Consider the following 21,878-nt stretch of genomic DNA (forward strand, 5'->3'; position numbering starts at 1 on the left):
CTGGGTTCAGCTGAACCCTGGACAGTCCTGCAGTTCATTTGCACCAGGGGACAGGATCTGAAACAGAGCTGGGGACACCTGAGGTCTCTGCTGGCTGCTCCAACACCCAGTGTGTAATTAGATTTACAGGCTCCCCCCCAGGAGGCAAAAGCTCCTTAGTAGGAAGAAGCTCTGAGGCTCCCAGGGAAGTAACAGCAGCTCTGGGAGCACATGCCTGGGTTACACCAGTTTTCCTCCCATTCCTGCCAGGACAAATCTCAGGCCACAGCACCTGCTTAGTGTAGCTGGCACCAGACAGCAGCACTTGCCTAAAATGGCCTTTCCAAACGAAGTTTTAGCAACAAAAGCAACTTGTTCCAGCCCTGTGGGCTTGCCAGACTCTATATATAGCACAGAGCATAAGAAAATAGCTCTTCTTGTCCCTAAAACTCCCTCAGCTTCCCATTTCTCCCAGCTGTGGGACAGCTCAGAGAGAAGGCCTGGCTTGGGAAAGGTTGTGCTTCTCAGAGGAGGAGCAGGACTTTTTGGGGTGTTCAGGGATGCTGTTGGGGACCCAACACACTGTTCTTGAAGACACAGTCTGGCTGATCTTCCCATGCCACGTGTCTTTCCTGCCCAGACAGGGCACTGGATGGTCAGGAAGCCTCAAATCCAAAGGCTGTTGTGAGCCCAGCACAGTGCCTGGCTCACTCTCCTGTGTGGATAAGCCAAGTGTTCCTTACTCATCCGTGGTGCAGCTCCTCTCTCCTGATGACTCCGTGTGCCAGGAATAGCTCAGCAGCGTGGGCATCTCCCTGCTGGGCTTAGCAAACACAGCTGGGCAGGAGAAATTGGGAGCCACTGCCATGCCCAGACTGTCCAAAGAATTTCCAGCTTCCCTGGAAATGCTGCAGTCAGTAGGTAAAGTCAGGAAAAGGTAAATAAAGGTAAATAAATTCCCTGCTGATTAATGCTGAACTCAATGGTCTGTGATCCCACACCAGGAAAAGCCATCCAGGGGAACTGGATCCCCTCAGTTTCACTTATTCCAAATATGAGACATTCAGCAGCACATTCTCTGCTGTAAATCCAGCCCCACTTTGGTGATTTTGGGAAAATTCCACTGGATGAACAGGGGTGTAGGAAATCACTGTACACCTGGCAACAAGCAGCTGATTCTTGTGATCTCAGAGCCTGCAGGAGCCACTGCCCTGTGATCTCACACGGCCTCCTGGCAAACAGGAATGAGCTGATCTGTAATTTTATTTGCAGGTTAACTCTGTTTGTTTTCTAAAGCCCTCATTTTAATCTGTGTGACCAATAAAAGGAATGTTCAAATCTCTTGTGCATGATGGTTCCTCCTCTTGGTGATGGCACAGGAAGGGCCTCAAATGCTGATTCCACAGAAATGTCCCAGGAGATCATCATTCCATGTCTCCACACACATTTTTCCTAAACATTTCATCCTGGAGGAGTAGGAGTCATCACTCCAGATTCCAAGCAGACCAGGGAACCTAGAATATCATTTTGTGAAGATCTGTGGTTGCTGACAGTCCCCAGATCATTAAGAACTCGCAGAAATCACAGAATCGTGGATTTGGATGGGAAGGGACTTTGAAGATCATCCAGTCCCACCACCCTGTGGGGCAGGGACATCTTCCACTATCCCAGGTTTCTCCAAGGCCCCTCCAACCTGGCCTTGGACACTTCCAGGGATGGGGCAGCCACAGCTCTCTGGGCAAATTCTCCACTGAGGGACTGAAATTCATTTTGAGGCCAGGGAGAGGTCAGGGACGATTCCTGCATGTCCTCTGACACACACAAAGCACCATCTCCCATGTCCAGTGTCAGCACATTTTAGGAACTCCCAGTTCCCCACAAGGATCTCCTGTGACCCAGAACAAAGCTGGAAGCACATAAAGTATCAAGGAAGTCAACAAACAGCAGCTCTGGCATTTGGGAAAACTCCTGCCAGAGCTCAAGGAGTATTTGGACACCACTCCCAGGGATGCACAGGGTGGGACTGTTGGGGAGTCTGTGCAGGGCCAGGAGCTGGACTGGATGATCCCCGTGGTCCTTTCCAGCTCAGGAGATTCCATGATCCTGAGAACGAGCTTTAGAAATGCCCGAGGATGCCAAAAAGTAACCACAGATGAAAGAATATTCCCCCCAGCATTGCTTCAGCCACACAAACCCTTCTAGTTCCCAACTATTTCTATTGCCAGGAAGGAGGCTCTGCATCCCAGGCTGGGAGAAGGAAGATGGAAGCACTCTGGGATGAGAACACCCTGCATTAGCATGAGAAGGATTTCCAGCTCACTTAGTCATTTTGACTCATCCTTCAACCACCTCCTGCCTGTAAATTACTGGGCATCAAAATAAGAATATCAGTGACAGGGAGGAGGAAAAGAGGGTTGGGCACTTAATTATGGTTTAGAAAAATGATAGGGAAATGAAGGGTTTATATTGAAATGGAAATTAGTAGAAGGAACCCTCCCTGACCCAAAGTCCAGACACATGTGGAGCCACCTGATGCCAGCACACCCAGGGAAGAGGCCAAACAGGCTGGGGTTTAGTGTCCAAACTGAATTAAATATGAAAATTAATTAAAGATTTAAGAGAATTTTTAAAAATATAGAATCCCAGAATGGTTTGGGTGGGAAGGGATCTTGAAGCTCATCCAGTCCCACCCCTGCCATGGGCAGGGACAAGTTCCACTACCCCAGATCGCTCCAAGCCCTGTCCAACCTTGCCTGGAACACTTCCAGGGATGCAGCATCCACAATATTTTGCTGTAGTGAGGTTACTTACAATGGGAACAGGATTCCTGTGACTTTTCTTTACATCTAAATACACAAAACAGACAGAAAATGAGTCAGACCTGCAGAGTGCTGAGACCTGTAGCTCAAACCTCTGAACATCAAGACAAAAAAAAAAAAAAAAAAAAAAAAAAAAAAAAAAAAAGCAAAGTTTTGACCCCTCCTAAACATCCCCCAGAAGAGCCAAAAACTTATTTCCTGAAAAAACTATTTATTTGTTTAACATAAAATATCTAATGTGGACTTCAACTCTCCAATGCCACGTTGGGAACAGGAACCAGAGGAGTATTTTACAACAAGCTTGAGATACACCAAGTTTTTCAACATTAAAATGTAAATCCAGCTTAGAAACTGTACATTCAGACATGGAAACATTCGCTGCTCTTTCAGCAAGTATTTGGGAATAACAAATCATCCCATCCAAGCACACTTGGGGAATTACATTCCCACACCAGCTTGGCTATCTTGGACACTTGGCAAAACCAAATCCCACAATTCTGTTGGAATTCCAAAGGATCTCACTTTCCTGTTTGAAACAAAGCAGTTGCAGTAATTCCTTTACCAGTGAAAAATACCCAGTGTGGAAAAGGATTCTTTGGAAGTTTATTTTGTACCTAAATGGTGCTGCCCTACTGATAAAATCTAGAGGTGGTGATTTAGAACTGGTGTGTGTCAACCCCAGTGTTCTCAGTGAACAAGCTAAAATGGCCTTCTCTTATTAATTATATGCAAATTCCTACAAATTCTCAATTCCAGATCTGTTTCTCCAGTGCCCAATGGGCTCCTGCTGAATTCAGCCAGGTGGGATCAGCTGTGGTGGGCTCCTACCTCTCCCTTTCATTCAGCTGATCCAAAGCCCATGGATATCCATGGGAGATTTTCCCAGATTTCAGTGAGCTTTGGATCAAGCTTTAACAAAATCAAAAACCCAGCAACACCAATCTTGGTATTTCTATAATTAAATAGATTTTTTTTTTTTTTTAGTGCAGAAGTCATAAAAAGTGAAAAGCAAAAATGCCTTCCATTTTTTGGTTAACACTGTAAATGTCACAGGTTAAAACTGGTCTATTCAACAGCATGGAAAATGTTGCATTCCCTCTAAATCTTTACCTGGGAAGCAGCTTATCTGTAGGATCCAGGTGTGCATGAACAGATAAACTTCACCTAAAACTCTCTAAAGGCCGTTGAATGCAATTCTTTAAAACTGCTGAATAATTCACCTAAAAAAATGAAGTGAGATGTGAACATTGCCCCTGGGAAAGCAGAATTTTAACCCAAGGCATTGAGTAACAAACTGGGCCATGGTGGGGGGGAATTCCTTCAGGGCAGGCCTGTCCTGCACTTTGGATTCTCTGTCACCTCTACCCAGGCTCAATTCCAGAGATTTGGGATGCAAACACAGCTCATGGCAAGCCCAAGGAAGGAAGCATGGAAACACCTGGGGGACTGGAATGGCCTCGAGGGCCTCCACCAGCAGCAGGATGAGGATGGAATTTCAGAGCTGTCACTGAGGGGTGAACAGCCTGACTGTGCACAGGCAAACTCAGCTCCAGCAGATCCCAGCTCCAGCAGATCCCAGCTCCAGCAGCTTTTCCAGCCCACTGGCCACACATGTGGGGTAATATCTGATTAAACCCATCCAGGATCTGCTTCTTCACTGCTGTGTTCCACATCCAGCATATCAGAGGCCAGTCCAAGTGAAAGCAGAGGTTCCCCATTCCTGGAAGTGTTCAAGGTCAGGTATGGATGGAGCTTGGAGCATCCTGGTCTAGTGGAAAGTGTCCCTGCCTGGATGAGCTTTAAGTGCCTCCCAACCCAAATCACTTTGGAATTCTGGCATTCCATAGAACAAGTCCCTCTGGTTCTGCTCCAGGCTGCCCTAGGCACACAGAGAGAAGGACCCAACTCCAGCCTGGCAGAAGGAGGTGAACAAATGAGCTGTGGTTGGTGTCAGTGCCATGAGAGCCCTGTCTGTTTACTGGGATCAGCTGGAGCTTGATTTTGGTGGAGTGTGAGGACACAGGGACAGGGGACACAAAGGGAACCAACCCAGCTGGAACGGACAGAGGGTTCTGTGCCATCACCCACAGCTGAGCCCAGGGAGCCCAAGGATCTCTTGGGAGCTGAATTCATTTTCATCTCGCTGGGAAAAGCCAAGTTTGCCTGTTTCCACCAATCTTTCCTGGAATCCTTCACTCACCAGCCTCCACTGGGACTGGATGGACACTCGGTGCCTTGGCAAACTCAGTTCTCAGCAGAACATCCCCCCTCACACAATTTCAACCTCTTTGGCCTTTTCCATCAGCCTGAGTTTCCTGGCTTTCTTTAAGGAATTTTCCACTCCTGTTTTCCCCTCAGTCTCCAAACGAGCAGCCTGGCACGTGGTGGAACACTGCAGTGACCTCAGAGCTGTGTCCCTCAGTGACAGCTGTGCCCCACAGTGCTCACTTGTACTGCACCAAACATGGACTTGGAGACCTATTGCTGACCCCAGGAATGGGCCCTGCTTCCCAGGATACTTAAAATCTTCAACTGTAAAAATGTGTTGCACATTTACCTGTGTTCAGGTGAGCCACTTGCTCAGACAGGCCACAAACCCCCACTGCTCCCACAGCCTCACCAAGTCCATCTCACCTACGTTTGGCTGTGTGTCCCAAGGTCTGGAATCCTGAACATCCACTGAGACCTTGATGAGGCACATCTCAGATCTCTACACATTCCCACAGACTCTGGCACCTGACTTGTGCCCAGGGACAGGTTTGTGACAAACCAGATGAGCCTGTCCTTTCCTGAGCTCTGTTACATTCCCTGACAAGAGTGGGATCATCCCTTGAGGAGCCACACCTGAAGGAGGGATGTTCCTCATCCAAGAGCACTGCAGATGGGCTCTTCCCATGGTTTTGTTCATTTATTCCAGCTACATTCCTTTGTCACCAGTCAATGTACAGTCAGCAGGAAAGGTCCTGCCCAGCTGCCAGGGAGTGGCTCCATCCCAACAGCAGCTCCTGACTCCGGCTGGGGCTACCCCAGCATGAGGATGTGCCCAGGTAATGGAGCAGGGACACACCTGGATCCACACAGAGAACCCCAGGAGTGAGAACCTCCTCGCTCCAAGCAACAGACAGAGAGCTCAAGGCCCCTGGCAATGCCAGAGAAGTCCAATCCTGCTCCAAGACATGAGGATTTACACATTGGACTCGATGAGCTTGGAGGTCTTTTCCAACCTTAATGACTCTGTGATTTACATTTCTGCTACAAGGTGCCAGCTCTGCAGCAAACACCACCCTCCCTGCTCCAACTACCCACCTGGGATGGGAGAAACAGTCAGGAATCAGTTTCCAAGCAATGCACTCTCCAGGAACAAAACCCAGCTGGAAAGCCTGCGTCGGTTTGACGGAACCACATTTTGGTGATGGTTTTGATGGCTGAAAGTGCAAGGCAGGCATTTAATCCATAGTGGTAGGGATGGAATCCACCCTGTGCCAGGCCAGGGCCACACTAAAGATGAACCTCTTGGTTTTAGGCATCAAGAGCTCAGTGTTTTAATGACAGCTTATGCTGGGCTGCAGTCACTTGGCATTTGCTTGGCACAGGACATTTTAAGCTGAAGAGCTGACCATGCAAGCATGACAGACTGAAGAGAAACCCCTCCTGCTAAACTTCCAAGGGTATCTGGATCAAAGGCTTCTCCATCCAAAAATTTTTTATGAGTGTGAGCAAAGAGCAGCAGAAACACAATTTGCTGAGGTTCAACCCCAAACTCCTGCAGTTTGACACGTGAGGATGGCAGTGATGGTGGTCAGCTTTCCATGCTTCAGGCTCGGAGGTTTTGTGAGACATCTTGCTCCTATCCCTCATTCTTCCAGCAGGTTTCCATGTCCCATCATTCCTGGGATTCCCCTGGGGAATGAGATCCTCTGCCCACCATCTCCTGGCCCCATTCCTTGTGGCTGGACTCCTGCAGGCCACGGCCCTTGGTCTCGATGGGCAGGAAGCAGGAGGCCAGGGCAGCCAGCAGGCAGCAGCCACTGTAAACCAGCAGAGTCAGATAGACTGAAGATTCCAACATCACCTGCAGGAAAAAGGCAGGGAATGCAGAACAACACCTCAGCATGGAAATACAGACACTGATGGAGCAACAGAAATTTTAATTGCAGGATCGGGAATAAAGTTTAACTTGAGGATTCTGGAAAGGAGGGAGATTTTATAGATTGTGCCAGGACAACAGACAGTGGTTTTAAACTGTCAGAGGGCAGGATTAGACTGGATTTTAGGAAGGAATTCTTCCCCGTGAGGGTGGGAGGTCCTGGCACAGGCTGCCCAGAGAAGCTGTGGCTGGTCCATCCCTGGAAATGTCCAAGGACAGAGCTTGGAGCAACGTGGGATAGTGGAAGAAAAGCAGGTTCTACATCACTTTCATGGAATCATGGCATTGCTAAAGCTGGAAAAGACCTCCAAGATCATCAATCCAAGCTTCCTGTGCCTCCAATCTCAGAGGTTAAGGGATTTACCTGTGCAATGAACGGGGTTATGAGGGCTCCCACTCTGGCCATTCCACTGCACGTTCCCAGGCCCAAAGCACGTGTGGCTGTGGGATAAACCTGTGGAAAAAACATCATCCCATCAATCCCAGTGGGAAGTTTTCCTCCTTCCACTCCTAAATCAATGGGAATTAATAAGTGGTGCCACAGCACATTCTGTCAGACAATGACAATGGGATCTACAGCTGCAGCCTGGGGTGAGGTCCATTGGGAACAGGTCATCAAAATGACTTTCCCACCCTGTTCTCACTCCCCTTGAATACTCCCATCAGCACAACAACCCCCTTACCTCAGGAGTGTAAACATAGGCAGCCTGAAATCCTCCTGAAATAAAAGCTCTTGCAATGAAGAGCAGCACAGTAAGAACATTTCTGTGAGGAGAAAGAGGAGAGCAGAGTTTGGGAATGTTAAGTACAGTCTGCTGGGTTCACTTGGAATTCACTTTTTACTTCCCTCCCAAACTCTGGTGAGAAAACCCAACCCCAGCCTTAAATCCTTCTCCAGCTGAGCACAACCATCCCAAAGCTTTTCAAACCACCACTCCCAGTTCTCCCACCACAACCAAGAGAGGACATGGAGAAATCCTTTACTCCAGCTGTTCCCTGTGCTGGACTCACCTTCCAACACAGAGAAAGAGCAGGAGGCTGCAAAAGGAGAAGACAAGGAAGGACAGGGCCATGGTTTTCTTGCGGCCGATGCGGTCGATGATCCACAGGGTCACCAACACCCCTGTGGGGAGAGACCAGGAGACCCTTGGGAATCAAAGAGGGGCTGCAGCAGATTTAACACAGCCTGGGTGGTTTAGATTGGAAATTTTGGCCTCTCTTTCCAAACCTTTGCTGGCCCCAGGCAGGGCTGTGGGATGGATTGCTGCTGGTGTCATGTGAAAACAGGAATTCTGTGTCCTAGCTGCTGAGCCCTGCTACACGCTCCACAAATCCACACTCCCATCCAGGGATTACTGATGTGAATGCCTAAAACACCTGCTCATGGCTCACTGGAAGAACTTCTGTTCAACTTCTGGCCATTGTTCCCTGCTGGATTTAAGAATGTGGTATTTTCTTTCTGTTCTGTTATTCAGATGTTTCACCAAATTATTTATCCCCTGCTTTTTGATAGGAAGTAGATCAAGCTCAGTGAATCTCACTGTTAAGTCTTCCCTCCAATGCATTTTTTCCAGACCCTTTTGAAAGCTGATGCACAGCAGGAGTGGGGATTATTCCAGCATCAGTGTCACATCCAGAGGTACCCTGTCAATACTTCTCACTCCCACCTCAGTGTGTGTGAGGATCAAACCAGACCCTGCAACCATAGGCACCCACTCTTTTTTCCTGGCTATCCTTCCCAAAATGCCTGTTTGGCAGCACACTCCTCTAAGGAATGACTGTGCATATTTCTCAGTCATACTTGCAAATTATCATTCATTAAATAGCTTCTCCTTGAGCTTTCAGCCCTGAAATTATGATCCAGGAGAGTGAAAATATGCTGATCCCCGTCTCTGGTGTTATTTCAATCAGATTAACACCGGGAGATCCCCTCCATCTGAAGGATCAATGGCTGTTTCACACTATTTTGTTTGTCCTATGCCAGATTGTCCATTGAATTTTGCTGGAATTGCCTGAAAAATCACAGGATCGGGACTGAGGCTGGACACAGGGATTGAGGGAGCAAGCTCTCCATGGATTCACTGTACCCATCATCCTTCGAAAATACTTCTGGAAAGTCACTTATGGGTAGAAATTCCAGTGTTTCTGCCCCTTTGATTGAGTTGGTTTTGCTCCTCCTGAAGTGTTAGCTGGGTTGGAACACACAGAGAGGCCATTCCAGAGCAATGACTGATTTTTTTCTGGAGTGATCCCAGGGCAGGGAGAATCCACAGCTACAGCAAAGATCTCTGAGTGCTGTGGGAGGCATCAAGCCAGACATCCCAGTCCCACTACTGCTGCCAGAGCCCATTCCCACACCCTGAGCCATGCCAAGGAAAAACTGGAGCTTCCCACTGCTCCTTACCAGGGAATTCTGACAGGGTTGTCCAGAGCAGGTCAGTGTAATCTTCCTCTGTCAGGTACTCACAGGTCAGGCTGCACTTGGCTTTTACTTCCTGCCTTCTGCTGGATACTGCAGGGAAAAAAGCACAAATATTCAATATATTTTAAGCAAACTCTTCCCTGTTTACCCTTCCTGCTGGGTCTCTCATTTTTACTGCTGAAATTTAGGAAGGGATGAGCTGGAAGGACTGGTATGGATTCACTCCACCCACCATCCTTTAAAATACTTCTGGGAAGTTGTTTAGGGATAGAAATTCATGTGATTCTGCCCTTTTGGTTTAATTGTTATTCCTCTTCTGAATGCCTGCAGTGCTGCTGGGATAGAATTCAGAGTCAGAGGGGCATTGAAGAGCAATGCTTGCTGTTTTTGCCTGAAAACACTGAACATTTATAATATTTTCTGTGACAGGATGTCTCAGCTCAGTGAAAATTCCACCTCCTTATCAGCTGTACAGTCTGAATTATTTTCCAGTCCAGGGCTCAGGAGAGAATAACTCCAATAATTCAGTTTCTCCCAACACAAATTGGAATCCCAACACTTCCTACACTCTGAGAATACTGAATAACCCCATGTCCTCATAAAAACAAGGGTTTTTAGGGGCTACATCCTCCTCTGGGGAGGCAAACCTGAGTCAGAGCTCTCAGAGCTCATCACTGCTGTTCAACCCTGGAATCTGGGGCTGCTCCAACACTCCTCATCCACCTTTTATAATTTCCCAACTTCCAGGCATTTTTCCCTAATTACAAATGTTCTTAATGCAATCATTTTTCTCCTGGGGAATCAAACTCTTCAAGCCTCTTCTTAACTCAGTCAAAGCACCTTTTTTTCCCCCCAAAAAAATTCTGCAACACAAAGGATGTTGATTTCCCACCATTATCTTTTTTCTCAGCAGGTTTTCCCATCTTGAGAACCCAGGAGCTCCACAGCAGCAGTTTCCCTCTCTCAGAACTAATTACAGCTGTCAAATCTGCAAACTTGTATTTATTCAATCACCTTTTTTTCTTTATCAAAGAGGAACAAATAACAGGTCTGCCTTGAAGGTTGTCTTCCTGTTTGACATTTTGGGCTCAAAACCACTGCAGGACCTCTCTGCACTGGGCAGAGATGAGGGAAAATTTAAAATAAACTTAAAATTCAGCCACATTCCTTTTCCAAACCACCAGCAGCAGGTGATCTAATAAAAGATACTCCAGCAGTTTTAACAGGACATATTTAAAAAGAGAAGATGGAGCAATACTCACTGCTGCAAACATCTCCTGCTTGGAAGAGCTCTGTAGTTAATAAAACTAACCCATAATATGAAAAAGCATTGGAAAACCTGCAAGGAAGCAAATGAGAGAGGACGTTTCAGCTGGTCCAACTTAAAAGAAACACCACCAACCAAAAGTCCTACCTCAAAGCTATTTCAGCATTCAGAAAATTAAAGGACAATTTGATTTGGAATGCTTGCGTGGTTGAATAAATTACAAATCAATACAGGTTGGGGTTTTTTGTTTGTTTGGTTGTTTTTTTCTGAGGAGGAAGTTGTTGTATTTGAGTAAAATCCCTTCAGTAAAACCCATTTAGAGCTGTGTTGGCACCGAACCTTTAGGTTTTCTCTTACCAAATAAACCAGAGCAACAAGGTGGTCCAGCGGAAATGGGGGGTGAAAAGATCCCTCATCTTGCCTCGGTCCTCCTGTTGGGAACAAGCAGAAGTTGGGTGATGAGGGACAGCTAAAGTGCCAAATTTCATCCTGTCTCATGCATTCAGATCCAGGAATTCTGACCTGACCTCTTCAACAACCTCAAAGTTTGGTTTTCTTTAATAACAGTGAGGTTAAATAATATTAATGCCTACTTTAAAGCTGCTTTTCACTTCCAAATGAGAAATTAACTCTTCCTCAGTGGGAAAGAGATCTAAATGATCAAACCTCATTTTTTCTGCCTAGCTGAGACATTGAAATGGAACAGTCCATTGATGATTTGCTTACAAACCCCCTCAGTTCCACTGTTCTGTGACCTGTACGTACCTGTCTGGAAACCACCAGCTTTCCCAGGGGCATTGGAGCTCCATTTTCTGTGGCAATCCTCTTCAAAGTGGCCAGAGCTTTCTCCTGGTTCCCAGATAACACATCATACCTGGCACTTTCTGGCAGCCACTAAGGGAGCAGAGCAGGTCACACATACAGGAGGGTGTCACAACCAGTAAAAATCCCAATAAATCCCAATAAACTCTGGCGTTTTCCTTGGGGGAATCTCAGTGACTTCAGCAGATTCTCACATAACAGAGGATTACAGAGCTAAGCTTGAAGAATTCCAAGGATCATCTCATCAGGCTTTAAAAACTGCAACCCTCTTTCCCCATCAACTCAGAACCCTTTCCCTTCCATTCCTTTGGGTTTATCCCTGAGAGCTGTGGGGAATTTTTGCAGGTTTTTTGCATTACCCCTTCTGTGCAGGAATGGCAAGGCATCCAGGGCAGATAACAAGATGCTCCTGGCATTCCAAAATTATGGGTTTAAGCTCCTTTTAATTTAGAACAAGCTTCTGAGCACCTGGATAACTGCAGGTATTCCTGAAAAACTAAGGAATAAAAAAGGCTGCTAAACCACCTGACAAGGACATTTATCTATGAGGAGATTGAGTGATTGGCAAAGATATCACCTAATAAATAATAAAATAGATCACTGAAGCTCAGGTTTACCTTATTTTGGAATCTGGCCTGCACTCTGAAGATTCTATCCCTGATTTGGGAGGATTCTTAAGTAGAAGTTGATTCTAGAATTGACAAAATCTAAAGAGAATTTAAGGAAATAGCAACAGCTTTTGATAAAATGTTGATTCCACTGAGCTTAGTTGAAACAAAATAATTAAATTGGAGAGGGTTCCAGGCCTGATTTCACCAAATTCCAGCCCTCCATTGTCCTCCAGCCATTACAGTCACATCAACACAACTCTCCCTGGAATGTTTTTCCCAGCTCCCTGTTGAAGCTGCATTTTTTGGTCATTATTTCAGTTATTTCACAGAAGACACCACCAGAGAGCTCAAAACTGTCCTGATTTCCTTCAGCTGGGGCACAGAATGGGGTAGAGGAATGGGAATTGCAGGAATTCACATGAATCCACGAGGAATACCTACAAAACACAGGCCAGCAAAGAGCAGGAGTGGGAGGGCAGAGAGGATGAGGAGCCAGCGCCAGCCGAGCGTGGGCATCACCACCACTGCCAGCAGCACTTCAAAAACAGTCCCAAGGGCCCAGAACACCTGGAAGAGGGAAAACCAACAGAAAAAAATGAGGAATGGAGTGCTCCCAAGCCTCTTCTTTGGAACATTCCAGGCTGTGCTCACCAGGGATGGCTGGAGAGAGAAATTCCAGGGATGTGAATTCTGCCTTAAAATATTCCAAGGCCAAAATTCTGCCCTGAGTGACTTTGACAGGTTTGGATGAAGATGTGGAGCTGAATTTAGCACTGAATTTGTGGAGCTGTCAGCTCTCCAAATCCATCAGTGAGATGCTTTTCACCACAAAATCATGGACACCCAATGCCCCCCTCTTGTGCTCACTCTGCAGCCCTGGGTGCAAAATAATTTGGAAAAAGGCAAATTGAACAGCAAGAGTGGAGTGTGACAGGAAAACTTTCTGCTGCTTTTGGAGCTGGGCTGGTAGCAGAGCTCAGGAGTGACTCAGCTCCACACCAAGGCCAGGTCTGGCTGCAGCTCTGAGGGGATTTCCAGGCAGGAGGATGGAAGGGATGTGACCACCAGAGGATTTGTCCCTCGAGGATCAGAATGCACCCACTCACCTCTATTAATAAAATGCATTTTGCTCTGGCTTTCATTGGAAGGAACTCAGCATATAATGTTACCCTAAAAGAGGGAACAGAGAGGAAAATGTCAGCACAGAGAGGGAAATGCCACAGGTTCAAACATCCCTTTTGCCTTTTAATAAAGCTGCCAAAATCAGAGCAGCAACTCAAAGCTCTCCCTCTCCCCAGAGCCAGCCAGGCTGTGACACTGGCTCACACCCCCTTTCACCCCAGAACAAACCCTTCAACACTGCAGGAAAGGACACAGTTTGCTCTTTTTGTGTGGTTTTGTGACCCCACAGTCATCAGTTAAATGCAGATCTTGGTGCTCATGTTTTCATAGTCCTGCTCTGAGCCAGAGCACCATTGGAAATACCATTTTATCTGGTATTTTCAGTGTGGTCCATCAGAATTCAACACAAACTCTTGCTGGATAAAGAATTTCTTCGGGGCTTTACAACTGGCTCAGAGAATTCCCATCCATCTCCTGTGCCAAGATTCAATTCTCCAAGAGGGGAATACTTTCATGTCACTGATATAAAATAATTTGCATTCTTTTATTGTGGGATTCAAAGAGCAACCACTGAAGCTTTGTTTCATGCCTGTGCCAAGGAGTGATGGCAAAGCTTCTCCAGGAGGAATTCTTGAGGAGGAATTCAGGCAGCAGCCAGCCCAGGCTCTGTCATCTCTTTCAAACTGGACAGGTTTGGCTTTGCTCTGTTTGCATTCCATTGACTCAGTCTGTTCCTGCCTCCAAACTCCTCAGGCTTCCTTTGAGGTCTGGGACAAAATTCCTACTAATTTAAAGAGTGGATTGATCTCTGAGGAGCTGCCCAGTTTGTGGAAAGCAGGAAGTTTCACACAGTATTTAATACAAGTAGAGATCCAGAGAACTCAATCACATCTGAAAGTGCAGCTCAGGTCCCTCTGCAGTGCAGAGAAAACAGGAGCTGGTGAACGACCCCAGCAAAAGAAGGACATGGAATTGTTGGAGCCAATCCAGAGGAGGAAATTACACTCATTCCATGGAGATCCAGGCACTCACCTCCAAAATCACACAGCTTAAGGATATTAGAAAGGAGCTACTTTTCCTGCTTCATCCATGTTTACCCCTCTGTCAAATAAATCCCTGTTATAGTCAGAACAGGAAACAGACTCAGGGAGGATGGGATCCACTTGGAGATCTGTAACTGGCTCTGGTTTTTCTCTCATGAAGCCACAGAAGATCAGTGAGCCAAGTCCAGTGGCCCTGGCTGGGCTGCACCTGCAGCTCTGGGTTTTTATCTGGAAGTGGTCATGAAAAAGCCACTGGGAAGGAATCTGTGAGCCACCAATCCAAGCCAGGCTCTGCCTGCTCCAAAATAGCACCTCCAGAAGGGAAAAAAAATCAATTATTAAGGTAAGGATAAAAGACTACAGAGAGAGAGAATGGCTGTACCCTTCCCTTTACATTTATAATTAAAAGCCTAGAGCAGGGTTATTTATTGCAGGTGGAAAATGTATGGATCCCTCTCTTCAGTGAAAGGAAGCACACACTGATAGAGAAATAGCCTGACACTTCCTTTTCCTTCTGAGCCATCCCAGCATCTCCAGTGCTCCAGGTCTGGGCTGTGTGGGTTTGAAATTCCAGCTCAGGGTGAGATGGGGAAGTTCAGGCTCTGACTGATAATCTGGGGTTTTACAATCAGGCTCAGGGCTCAGCTCTGCCTCTAAATCCTGCTGTTTAAGGCATGACCTGCCTTGCAACAAGACCAAGGTTTGGGGTGGCTGAACAGAAACAAGGCTTCAGTCCTACAGGAGAATTTTATAAGAAAGAGAAATGAGGAATTTGGACTGGTGAATATTTACTTACGACTGAGGCACTCCTCCAATCCCAAAGCCCACCAGGCCCCTCAGCACCAGGATCCAGCTGTAAATGGGAGCAAATCCACTGAGGATCCCATAGTAGAGAGTCCACAACACGCTGATCTTCAGGCCCTGTGCTCAGCAAGAGATAAAAATCACTGTAACACAAATTAAAGTGTAAAACAGAGCTTCAAGTGCCTTCTGTTTCATAGGAGCTCAGTTCTGGATGTGCTTAGTGCTGCTTTGTACACGTGGACATTTGGGAATTTGGAATCCTGGAATGGTTTGGGTTGGAAGGGACCTTAAAGCTCATCCCATTCCAGGTGCAGGGACACCTTCCACTATCCCAGGGTGCTCCAACCTGGCCTCAAACACTTCCAGGGATGAGGCAGCCACAGCTTCTCTGGGCACCTCGTGCCAGTTGCACTGAAATGTCCATGCTGCAGGAATATTGGGATATATCCCAGCAGGAGCTGCAGACTTACTGTTTTCCTCCCATACTGGTCTGAAATGTTTCCCCAGAGTGTGGAGCTGGACATCATTCCCACAAACACCACCTGTGGAACAACAGGAAAAAAAAAAATCTTTCCCTGAACAAGTGAAAATTTCAGTGTGACAGACACAGAACACAAACCTCCAGTGAAACCAGAACATTTCAGCCCAAAACAGAGTGAGATGTGCAGCAGGTCAGAGAATGGTTTGGGTTGGAAAGGGCCTTAAAGATCATCCAGTTCTCTCTGGGTTGGAGCAGGGAAGCAACAAGGTCCCTCCTCAAGTCAGCTTTGCATTAAAAAAATCCATCAGTGACAACCCAGACAATCCCAGTCTGGCCTGGACTGGGAGCACTGGTATTGTCCCATTGTGAGTCCAGCCCTGGAAGACACAGAGCTCTCCAATTCCAAGGAAAATATTCCTGAATAAAAGCTGAGGAGCTGTTGGTTGAGATCTGCAGGACAGAGCTCTCCTCCAGCCTCCTACCACCATCCTCAGCAGCTCCCAGGTTTGAATAGAGATAAAATTACACCTTAAAAGTTTAGAAAAGTTTGAAGTGTGAAAGAAAATGCCCCTGAAGCTTTTTCAGAGGGGACATTCTTGTGCTGAGCTGCACTCAGGGATGGGACATTCATGGGATTCAAGGACACCATTTCAATCTGCTGAGCATTTTAACCATTTTACACAATCAAACCAAAGGGCATTAAAAACTAAAGGAGAGAGAAATTCAGGGAATAAAGTCCCTGCATTCAGCAGTGGCCTATGCTGAGAGAAGGGTTCCCAAATTTGTTTTCTAATCCCTAAAGGTATTGCAGGATACCAACATCACAGCACCATCCTTGGAGGTGGTGTTGTAAGATCTCTGCTTCCAAAGATCACTGGATAGTCCCAGATTTATTTAGGCTGGAAAAGACTTCTGATATCATTGAGTCCAACCTCAAAAATCAACTGTTGGTTCACTGTCAGGGCTCTCAGCATGTCAGAGAGCTTAGATGTGGGGAGAGAGAAAGATTTGAAAGCAAGATAATAACAATTTACCAATTTTTTTTTTTTTTAATTAAACAAAGGTTTGAATTTAGGATGAATCTGAGTGAATTCATAGGTTTTCCTGGAAAATACAGGAAACTTCAAGCCTGAAACCTGCAAAATGCCCTCGGTTCTCACTGAATTTCATTATATTAATCTTCAAAAAAACTCCTATAAAACTTCCTATAAACTTCCAAGCTGAAGGCAATCTGCAAAGGCCACAAAGAGATTTAATTCTGGGGATACAAAGCAAAATGTCTGGATAACAATGATGGCAAAACCTCAGGGAAGACAGGAGCTGTCAGGTGTTTTTCCTACCGAGGTGAGCAATGCAACCTGCCAGCTGGGTAAGCGCCACTCACAGTGCAGCTGAGGAGCAAGGATACTTAAAATCATCATTTCCATGGCATCTGCCATCTGCAGGGGGAAGAGAAAGCAAAAATCAACAATTGCCTGCAAATCAGGTGGATTTAGGAGTCAATAAGAGGCTTTGGTGACATTTCCGTGACATTCCCACCTCGTGGTTGAACAAAATGTTTAATATTTAACATTGAAACTCATTTCTGATTGTCAGAACTTTTAGTAACTCTGGCAGAGAGGATTCAAAGAGCTGAATCCAAAGACTTTGAGGAGGTTTGGTTGGTCAGTGACACAGGTTCAGTCACTTCCACAGTGCAAATTCCAGCTTTCAGCTCCTTCACACATGGATTCAGTCAGGACTGTTTAATACCTTGTAACTTGTTCCCTTAAACACTTCTGGATTTGCACAGATCACCTGGAAACCAAATTCCACAGCTGATTTAGGATCTAAACCATGGCAGATTCCAGCTTTTTACATGGATAAAAGCCAGTAAATACAGCTCCAGGTATCAGGATCCTAAAATACACCACAGGAGGTGGAATGGGAGCTTCAGAAAGAGCAGAAAAATGGAAACCAAAACTTTTTTGTTCCTGATATCAAAATTAAAAGTAGAAGTGCTGGGTTGCTGTTCCTCTGACACTGAGATTACAGCAATCCTGACTGATACAGACTGGCAGCTGATGGGAGGAATGTGGCAAAATCACTGCAGGAAACCTCAGGTTCTACAGGAGCAGCCTGGAACCTCTTTCATTTGAAACCAAACTGAAGCGGGAAATTGAAATGGTTTTCCAAACCCTGATTTCTAAGACCTTCAGAGACAAAGAAATCCATCATTACCCCTCACAACAAGGCTGAGTGTTGCTGTTAGTTTAGAATTTCCAGTGAAATTCCTGCTTTATTGTACATTTATCTGCTTGGAGACTCTCTGCCCTCATTATTTGAAATCCCTGAGATTCTCTAAGTGATGAGCATGAATTAATCCTGATCCCAATTACTTGCCCATGCCAATCCAGTAATGACAGAGAGCTTCCACTGGAACTTCCCAAATCCAATGGCTTCCACTGCATCCTCCACCATGAAAGTATCTGGAAAGAAAACAATTCCAGTGGATTCCTTCCTGAGAAAAGCCAGCCCTTGAGAGAGATTGTTCTGGTTTAATTACTAATTAATTGGCTAATCTGCTGAGATCTTAAATATATAACAGAGCTACTTAGTTGTTATTATACAATTCAGGAAAATATCTGTGTTCTTCCAAAGCCATAATAATAATTCTAATTTTTCCTGGAATATTTTAATCCTGTGGAGGTAAATCAGTATGGCACCCACAAATCCATCCCATGCTCAGTCTCTTCCTCCTGGGAGTGACTCCTCCAGCCACTGAAATGCAGCTTTCTGTGGGGAGAAACAGCTCTGCCCCAGCCCACAGCAGTGCTGGGAGCTGCAGGGAATATTTCAGTGCAACCTCTCATTATTTAAATGTAGAATTTCTCCAAAACACACAAATCTTAAACCCTCCTTCTGTTAAAAATGCTGCTGGTTGTTTCCCACCCACTGCCATGATCTCTTTTAGTTTGTTCCAGCTGAAGGTACTGAGCTGTCTCAAATTCCTTTGCTCAAATGCAAAATGAAATGACCAAGAAAAGCAAATTTTGATATTTGACTTGTTTAAACCAATGGAAGCCTCACAGTCCTAACACTTGCATCAGTTTGAAAAGGACATTCCTCAGGAAAGCTTTGGCTCAGAGCTGTGAGATCCCCACGACACAAACCAGGAGGAAATCAAACTAAATCCAAGGGATAAAGCACAGCAGAGAAATTCAGAAACAACATTAACACCAAATTTTCTTAGCTGTGCTAAGACAAACCCTGAATTTCTCCTCCCTCCTAAAGCAGTGATGCCTCCAGGCAGGAAGCAGAGGCTGGGATGGACATTCCTGTTGTCCTCTGGGAAAAGAGGAGCCAGGAACTCTGCAGATTCATCTCAGCCTTGAAGGAGAGGCACGTGTAGCTGCTCCAGGGGCTCTGAGCAGCTCCAGAGGGAACTCAGTGCTGGATCCACAACTCCCTCCCAGGAGTATCCAGCACTGGGGACACAAAAAAGGAGCACAGAGAGCATCCCACAGGGAATGGGCTGATCAACCCACCATCTTCAGGTCTAACACGATTTCCCTGAGTTATTATTTTTATCTGGGCATCCTTCACTTCTCCAAACCTCCTGTCTCCAGCCTGACTGAGATGAAGAGACCCCACAAGCCTCTCCCTGCAGGAAAACGAGAGCCCTGCTCACCATCCGTGGGGTTGGCGAATTCCTTGGGCACTGCAGCTCCATCCCCCAGCTCCACGGGCTCCAGCTCCGTCCTCACCCCCTCGATCTGCACCTCGTGCTCTCCCGAAATTCCATCCTCCTCCGACCTCAAGCTCTCCCCCGTGCGGCGGAACTTCACCACCCTGAAAGCACAAAAAACTGGCATGGATCCTTCCAGGAGGATTTTTCAGCTGGGGAGGCTTGAAAACCTTTTTCCACCAAGGTTTCTCCTCATTCCCTGCCTCCCTTCTCCACTGGGGATGCTGGGATTTGTGTTTGGATCTGGTTTCCCACGTTGGGATGGGATCTAATCCTTGGGTTTGGACACAGAGGTTGTTACTGTGCTATCCACAAAGTTACAAAACCACATATCATAAAAACATGATGGAATGATGCATATTTAATGAGATCCATGTTTGGTGTGCCTGGATTTAATTGGAATTAGGCATTGCTGTGTCACTGAACTGGATTTAACTGGAATTAGGCATTGCTGTGTCATTGAATTTTGGGGGTTTGTCCAGGCAAGAAGAGCCCAAATTCCATTCCCTGAGTTGTTTTTGTGATTAGAAACTCCTGAAATGCTCCAGAATTTGAGATATTATTCAGTGAAATACAATTACTGAGCTCATTCAGGGAATGGATGGATTTTTTTTTCCCAGCAGGATGCTGATTCTGTGACTCTGCTTTCATCTTGAACAGAATTATTTAATATCATGTCATTAATGAAATATCTGTATTTTGAGACCAGAATTTGCTAAACTGACACAGCTTTGATGTTTGGCTCCCTTCCCACAGAAAAAGGCTCTTTTCCCATTTATGGAGTTTTCTGTGGCCAAAGATTTGGGAACAGATTCCTCAAAGTTCCTTCACTTTATCTGCAACACAGCAGAACTTTCTCCCTTTGGAAAGTGAAAATCCCTTGGATTTAAGTGAAATAGTTTTGGAAATAAATTATATTATCCCAGAATCACAGGGAGGGACCTTAAAGATCATTCCAGCTTTGGAGGTGATGGATCCTACAAAATCTGAGAGTCACAAATCCAGATTGCCACATTCCTCAGCATAGAAAATAAAAATATAGGTGTAGAATTTAGGGCTATATGAAACAAACTGATACAAACAAAGGAAAAAACTCCACAGGGGTAATTTCTGTTCTATACTTGCCAATTTTTTCACATCTGGGACATCTCAGGGAGCTGCTGCATTTATTTGCAAAATCTCACAGCACAAAAACACCTGCACTGGAAGGTACTTTGGAATGTATTCCCAGGTTTTTGTCTTTAAAATGGGGGGGAAAAGCTTGATAAAATAACCTCTGATAAAACAACCTCTGATTCTTTTCCCTGACAAGCTCAATCCTAACAAAGGACTGGAGAAGAGCTGGAGTTCCTGTCCAACTTAGCAGGAATGTTATGGGACAAGGTGCTCTGTCACTGACACGAGCTCATGAATATTTAACACCAACTTGAAACGTTCCCTGCCTGCCTTGCAGAGCCCATGATTTATAAATAGGAAATATGTTGCAAAACACCTGAGAATGGAGCATTAGGAAAAAGCAGGTTGGTTTTAAAGGAAGCATTTGGGATTGAGGGGAAAGGAAGGAATTCCTTGGGTTAAAGGCACCAAAGATTTTATCAGGTTTGGGGCTTTATTTTTTAAATTTTTTAATTTTTTTTTGCACAGCTGCAGCAACCACATCCCCAAAATCAGCATTTTCCTTGTGCAGCAGCAGCGTTTGGCTTTCCAGAAACGCTGGCAATGCCGATGGGGTTTTTGGGGGTCCCCTGAACCCCCTCTTGGCAGGGCAGGTTCTCCTCTGGCGAGGAGGAGGATGGCGAGGAAGCACAACGTTATTTACAGCCAAACCCCCCTGCAGAGGCGATCCTAACGTCCTCGCTCCCCAAATCCCCACGGTTTTATCCCAACCCCTGCTGATTTTTTACCGCCATCAAATCCACGCCGAGGAAAAAAAAACCACAAAAAAATCCCCAAAAAACCCCAAAACAAACAAACAAAACCGAAACGAGATGAGTGAATTTATGTAACAAACGGCTCCTGCATCCCTCGGGATGCTCCACCCGGGCAGCTCCAGCGGGAAAATGGCCTTGCCTGCCGGGGTGTGAGCGGCTCCCCGGCAGAATTCCCCGCTCCCCGGCGGGATTCCCGCGGCCGGAGGGGCAGGAGCACCCCCGGAGCTACTCACGGCAGCTGCTTCAGCTGGAACAAATCCTCCTCCATGGCCGGGCGGCGGCTGCGCTCATCGCTCCCGCATGGCGGGCTCGGGCTGCGGGATGGAGCGGCGGGAGAGAACGGCTGGAGAGGCTGGAGAGGCTGGAGAGGCTGGACAGCTCCGCAGGAAGCGCCGGCCCGCGCGCACCCGCTCCGCTAGGCTCGGCTTAGCCGGGCTCGGCACGGCACGGCACGGCTGGGCTGCTCTGGCACGGCTCAGCTCAGCTCGGCATGCTTTGGCTCAGCCGGCTCAGCTCAGCACGGCTCGGCGCGGTTTGGCTCAGCCCGGCTCGGTTTGGCTCAGCCGGCTCAGCTCAGCATGGCTCGGTTTGGCTCAGCCCGGCTCGGTTTGGCTCAGCACGGCTCAGCCCGGCTCGGTTTGGCTCAGCACGGCTCGGTTTGGCTCAGCCCGGCTCGGTTTGGCTCAGCACGGCTCAGCCCGGC

General features: G+C 46.6%; 1 protein-coding gene across 4 annotated transcripts; it reads right to left on the reverse strand.

Annotated features, from left to right (window-relative positions):
- Positions 1-4: 4 nt before the first annotated feature.
- Positions 5-21,490, reverse strand: SVOP (SV2 related protein). Of its 4 annotated transcripts, XR_008433957.1 has the most exons (18): positions 21,409-21,490; positions 19,188-19,348; positions 17,900-17,985; positions 16,858-16,956; positions 15,507-15,578; positions 15,029-15,153; positions 13,174-13,237; positions 12,509-12,634; positions 11,400-11,528; positions 10,992-11,065; positions 10,630-10,706; positions 9,350-9,457; positions 7,957-8,068; positions 7,629-7,710; positions 7,310-7,399; positions 3,909-6,870; positions 2,791-2,825; positions 5-1,493 (listed from the first exon to the last, which is right to left on the reverse strand). XR_008433957.1 is itself a non-coding variant. In XM_053959081.1 (16 exons), the coding sequence occupies exons 1-16, from the start codon at positions 21,441-21,443 to the stop codon at positions 6,682-6,684; spliced, it is 1,629 nt and encodes a 542-aa protein (XP_053815056.1). In that variant the 5' UTR covers positions 21,444-21,490; the 3' UTR covers positions 2,996-6,681. The 4 variants fall into 4 exon arrangements, 1 of the variants encoding a protein (XP_053815056.1); XR_008433959.1 differs by lacking the exons at positions 5-1,493; positions 2,791-2,825 and having other exon boundaries at positions 2,996-4,018; positions 6,105-6,870; XR_008433958.1 differs by lacking the exons at positions 5-1,493; positions 2,791-2,825 and having other exon boundaries at positions 2,996-4,018; positions 4,999-6,870.
- Between the last annotated feature and the right edge of the window lie 388 nt (positions 21,491-21,878).

This window comes from Vidua chalybeata, chromosome 18 (genome assembly GCF_026979565.1).
Source record: "Vidua chalybeata isolate OUT-0048 chromosome 18, bVidCha1 merged haplotype, whole genome shotgun sequence".
Lineage (NCBI taxonomy): Eukaryota > Metazoa > Chordata > Aves > Passeriformes > Viduidae > Vidua > Vidua chalybeata.

Bases quoted from the DNA above. Each gene is read 5' to 3' on its own strand.
- SVOP (XM_053959081.1), bottom strand. From the start codon at position 21,443: ATGGAGGAGGATTTGTTCCAGCTGAAGCAGCTGCC. The intron at 17,986-19,187 runs GTGAGCAGGGCT...TTTTCTTTCCAG, and splicing joins ATTCGCCAACCCCACGGATG to ATACTTTCATGGTGGAGGAT. The intron at 13,238-15,028 runs GTAAGTAAATAT...TCCCTCTTTTAG, and splicing joins ATTGGAGGAGTGCCTCAGTC to GGTAACATTATATGCTGAGT.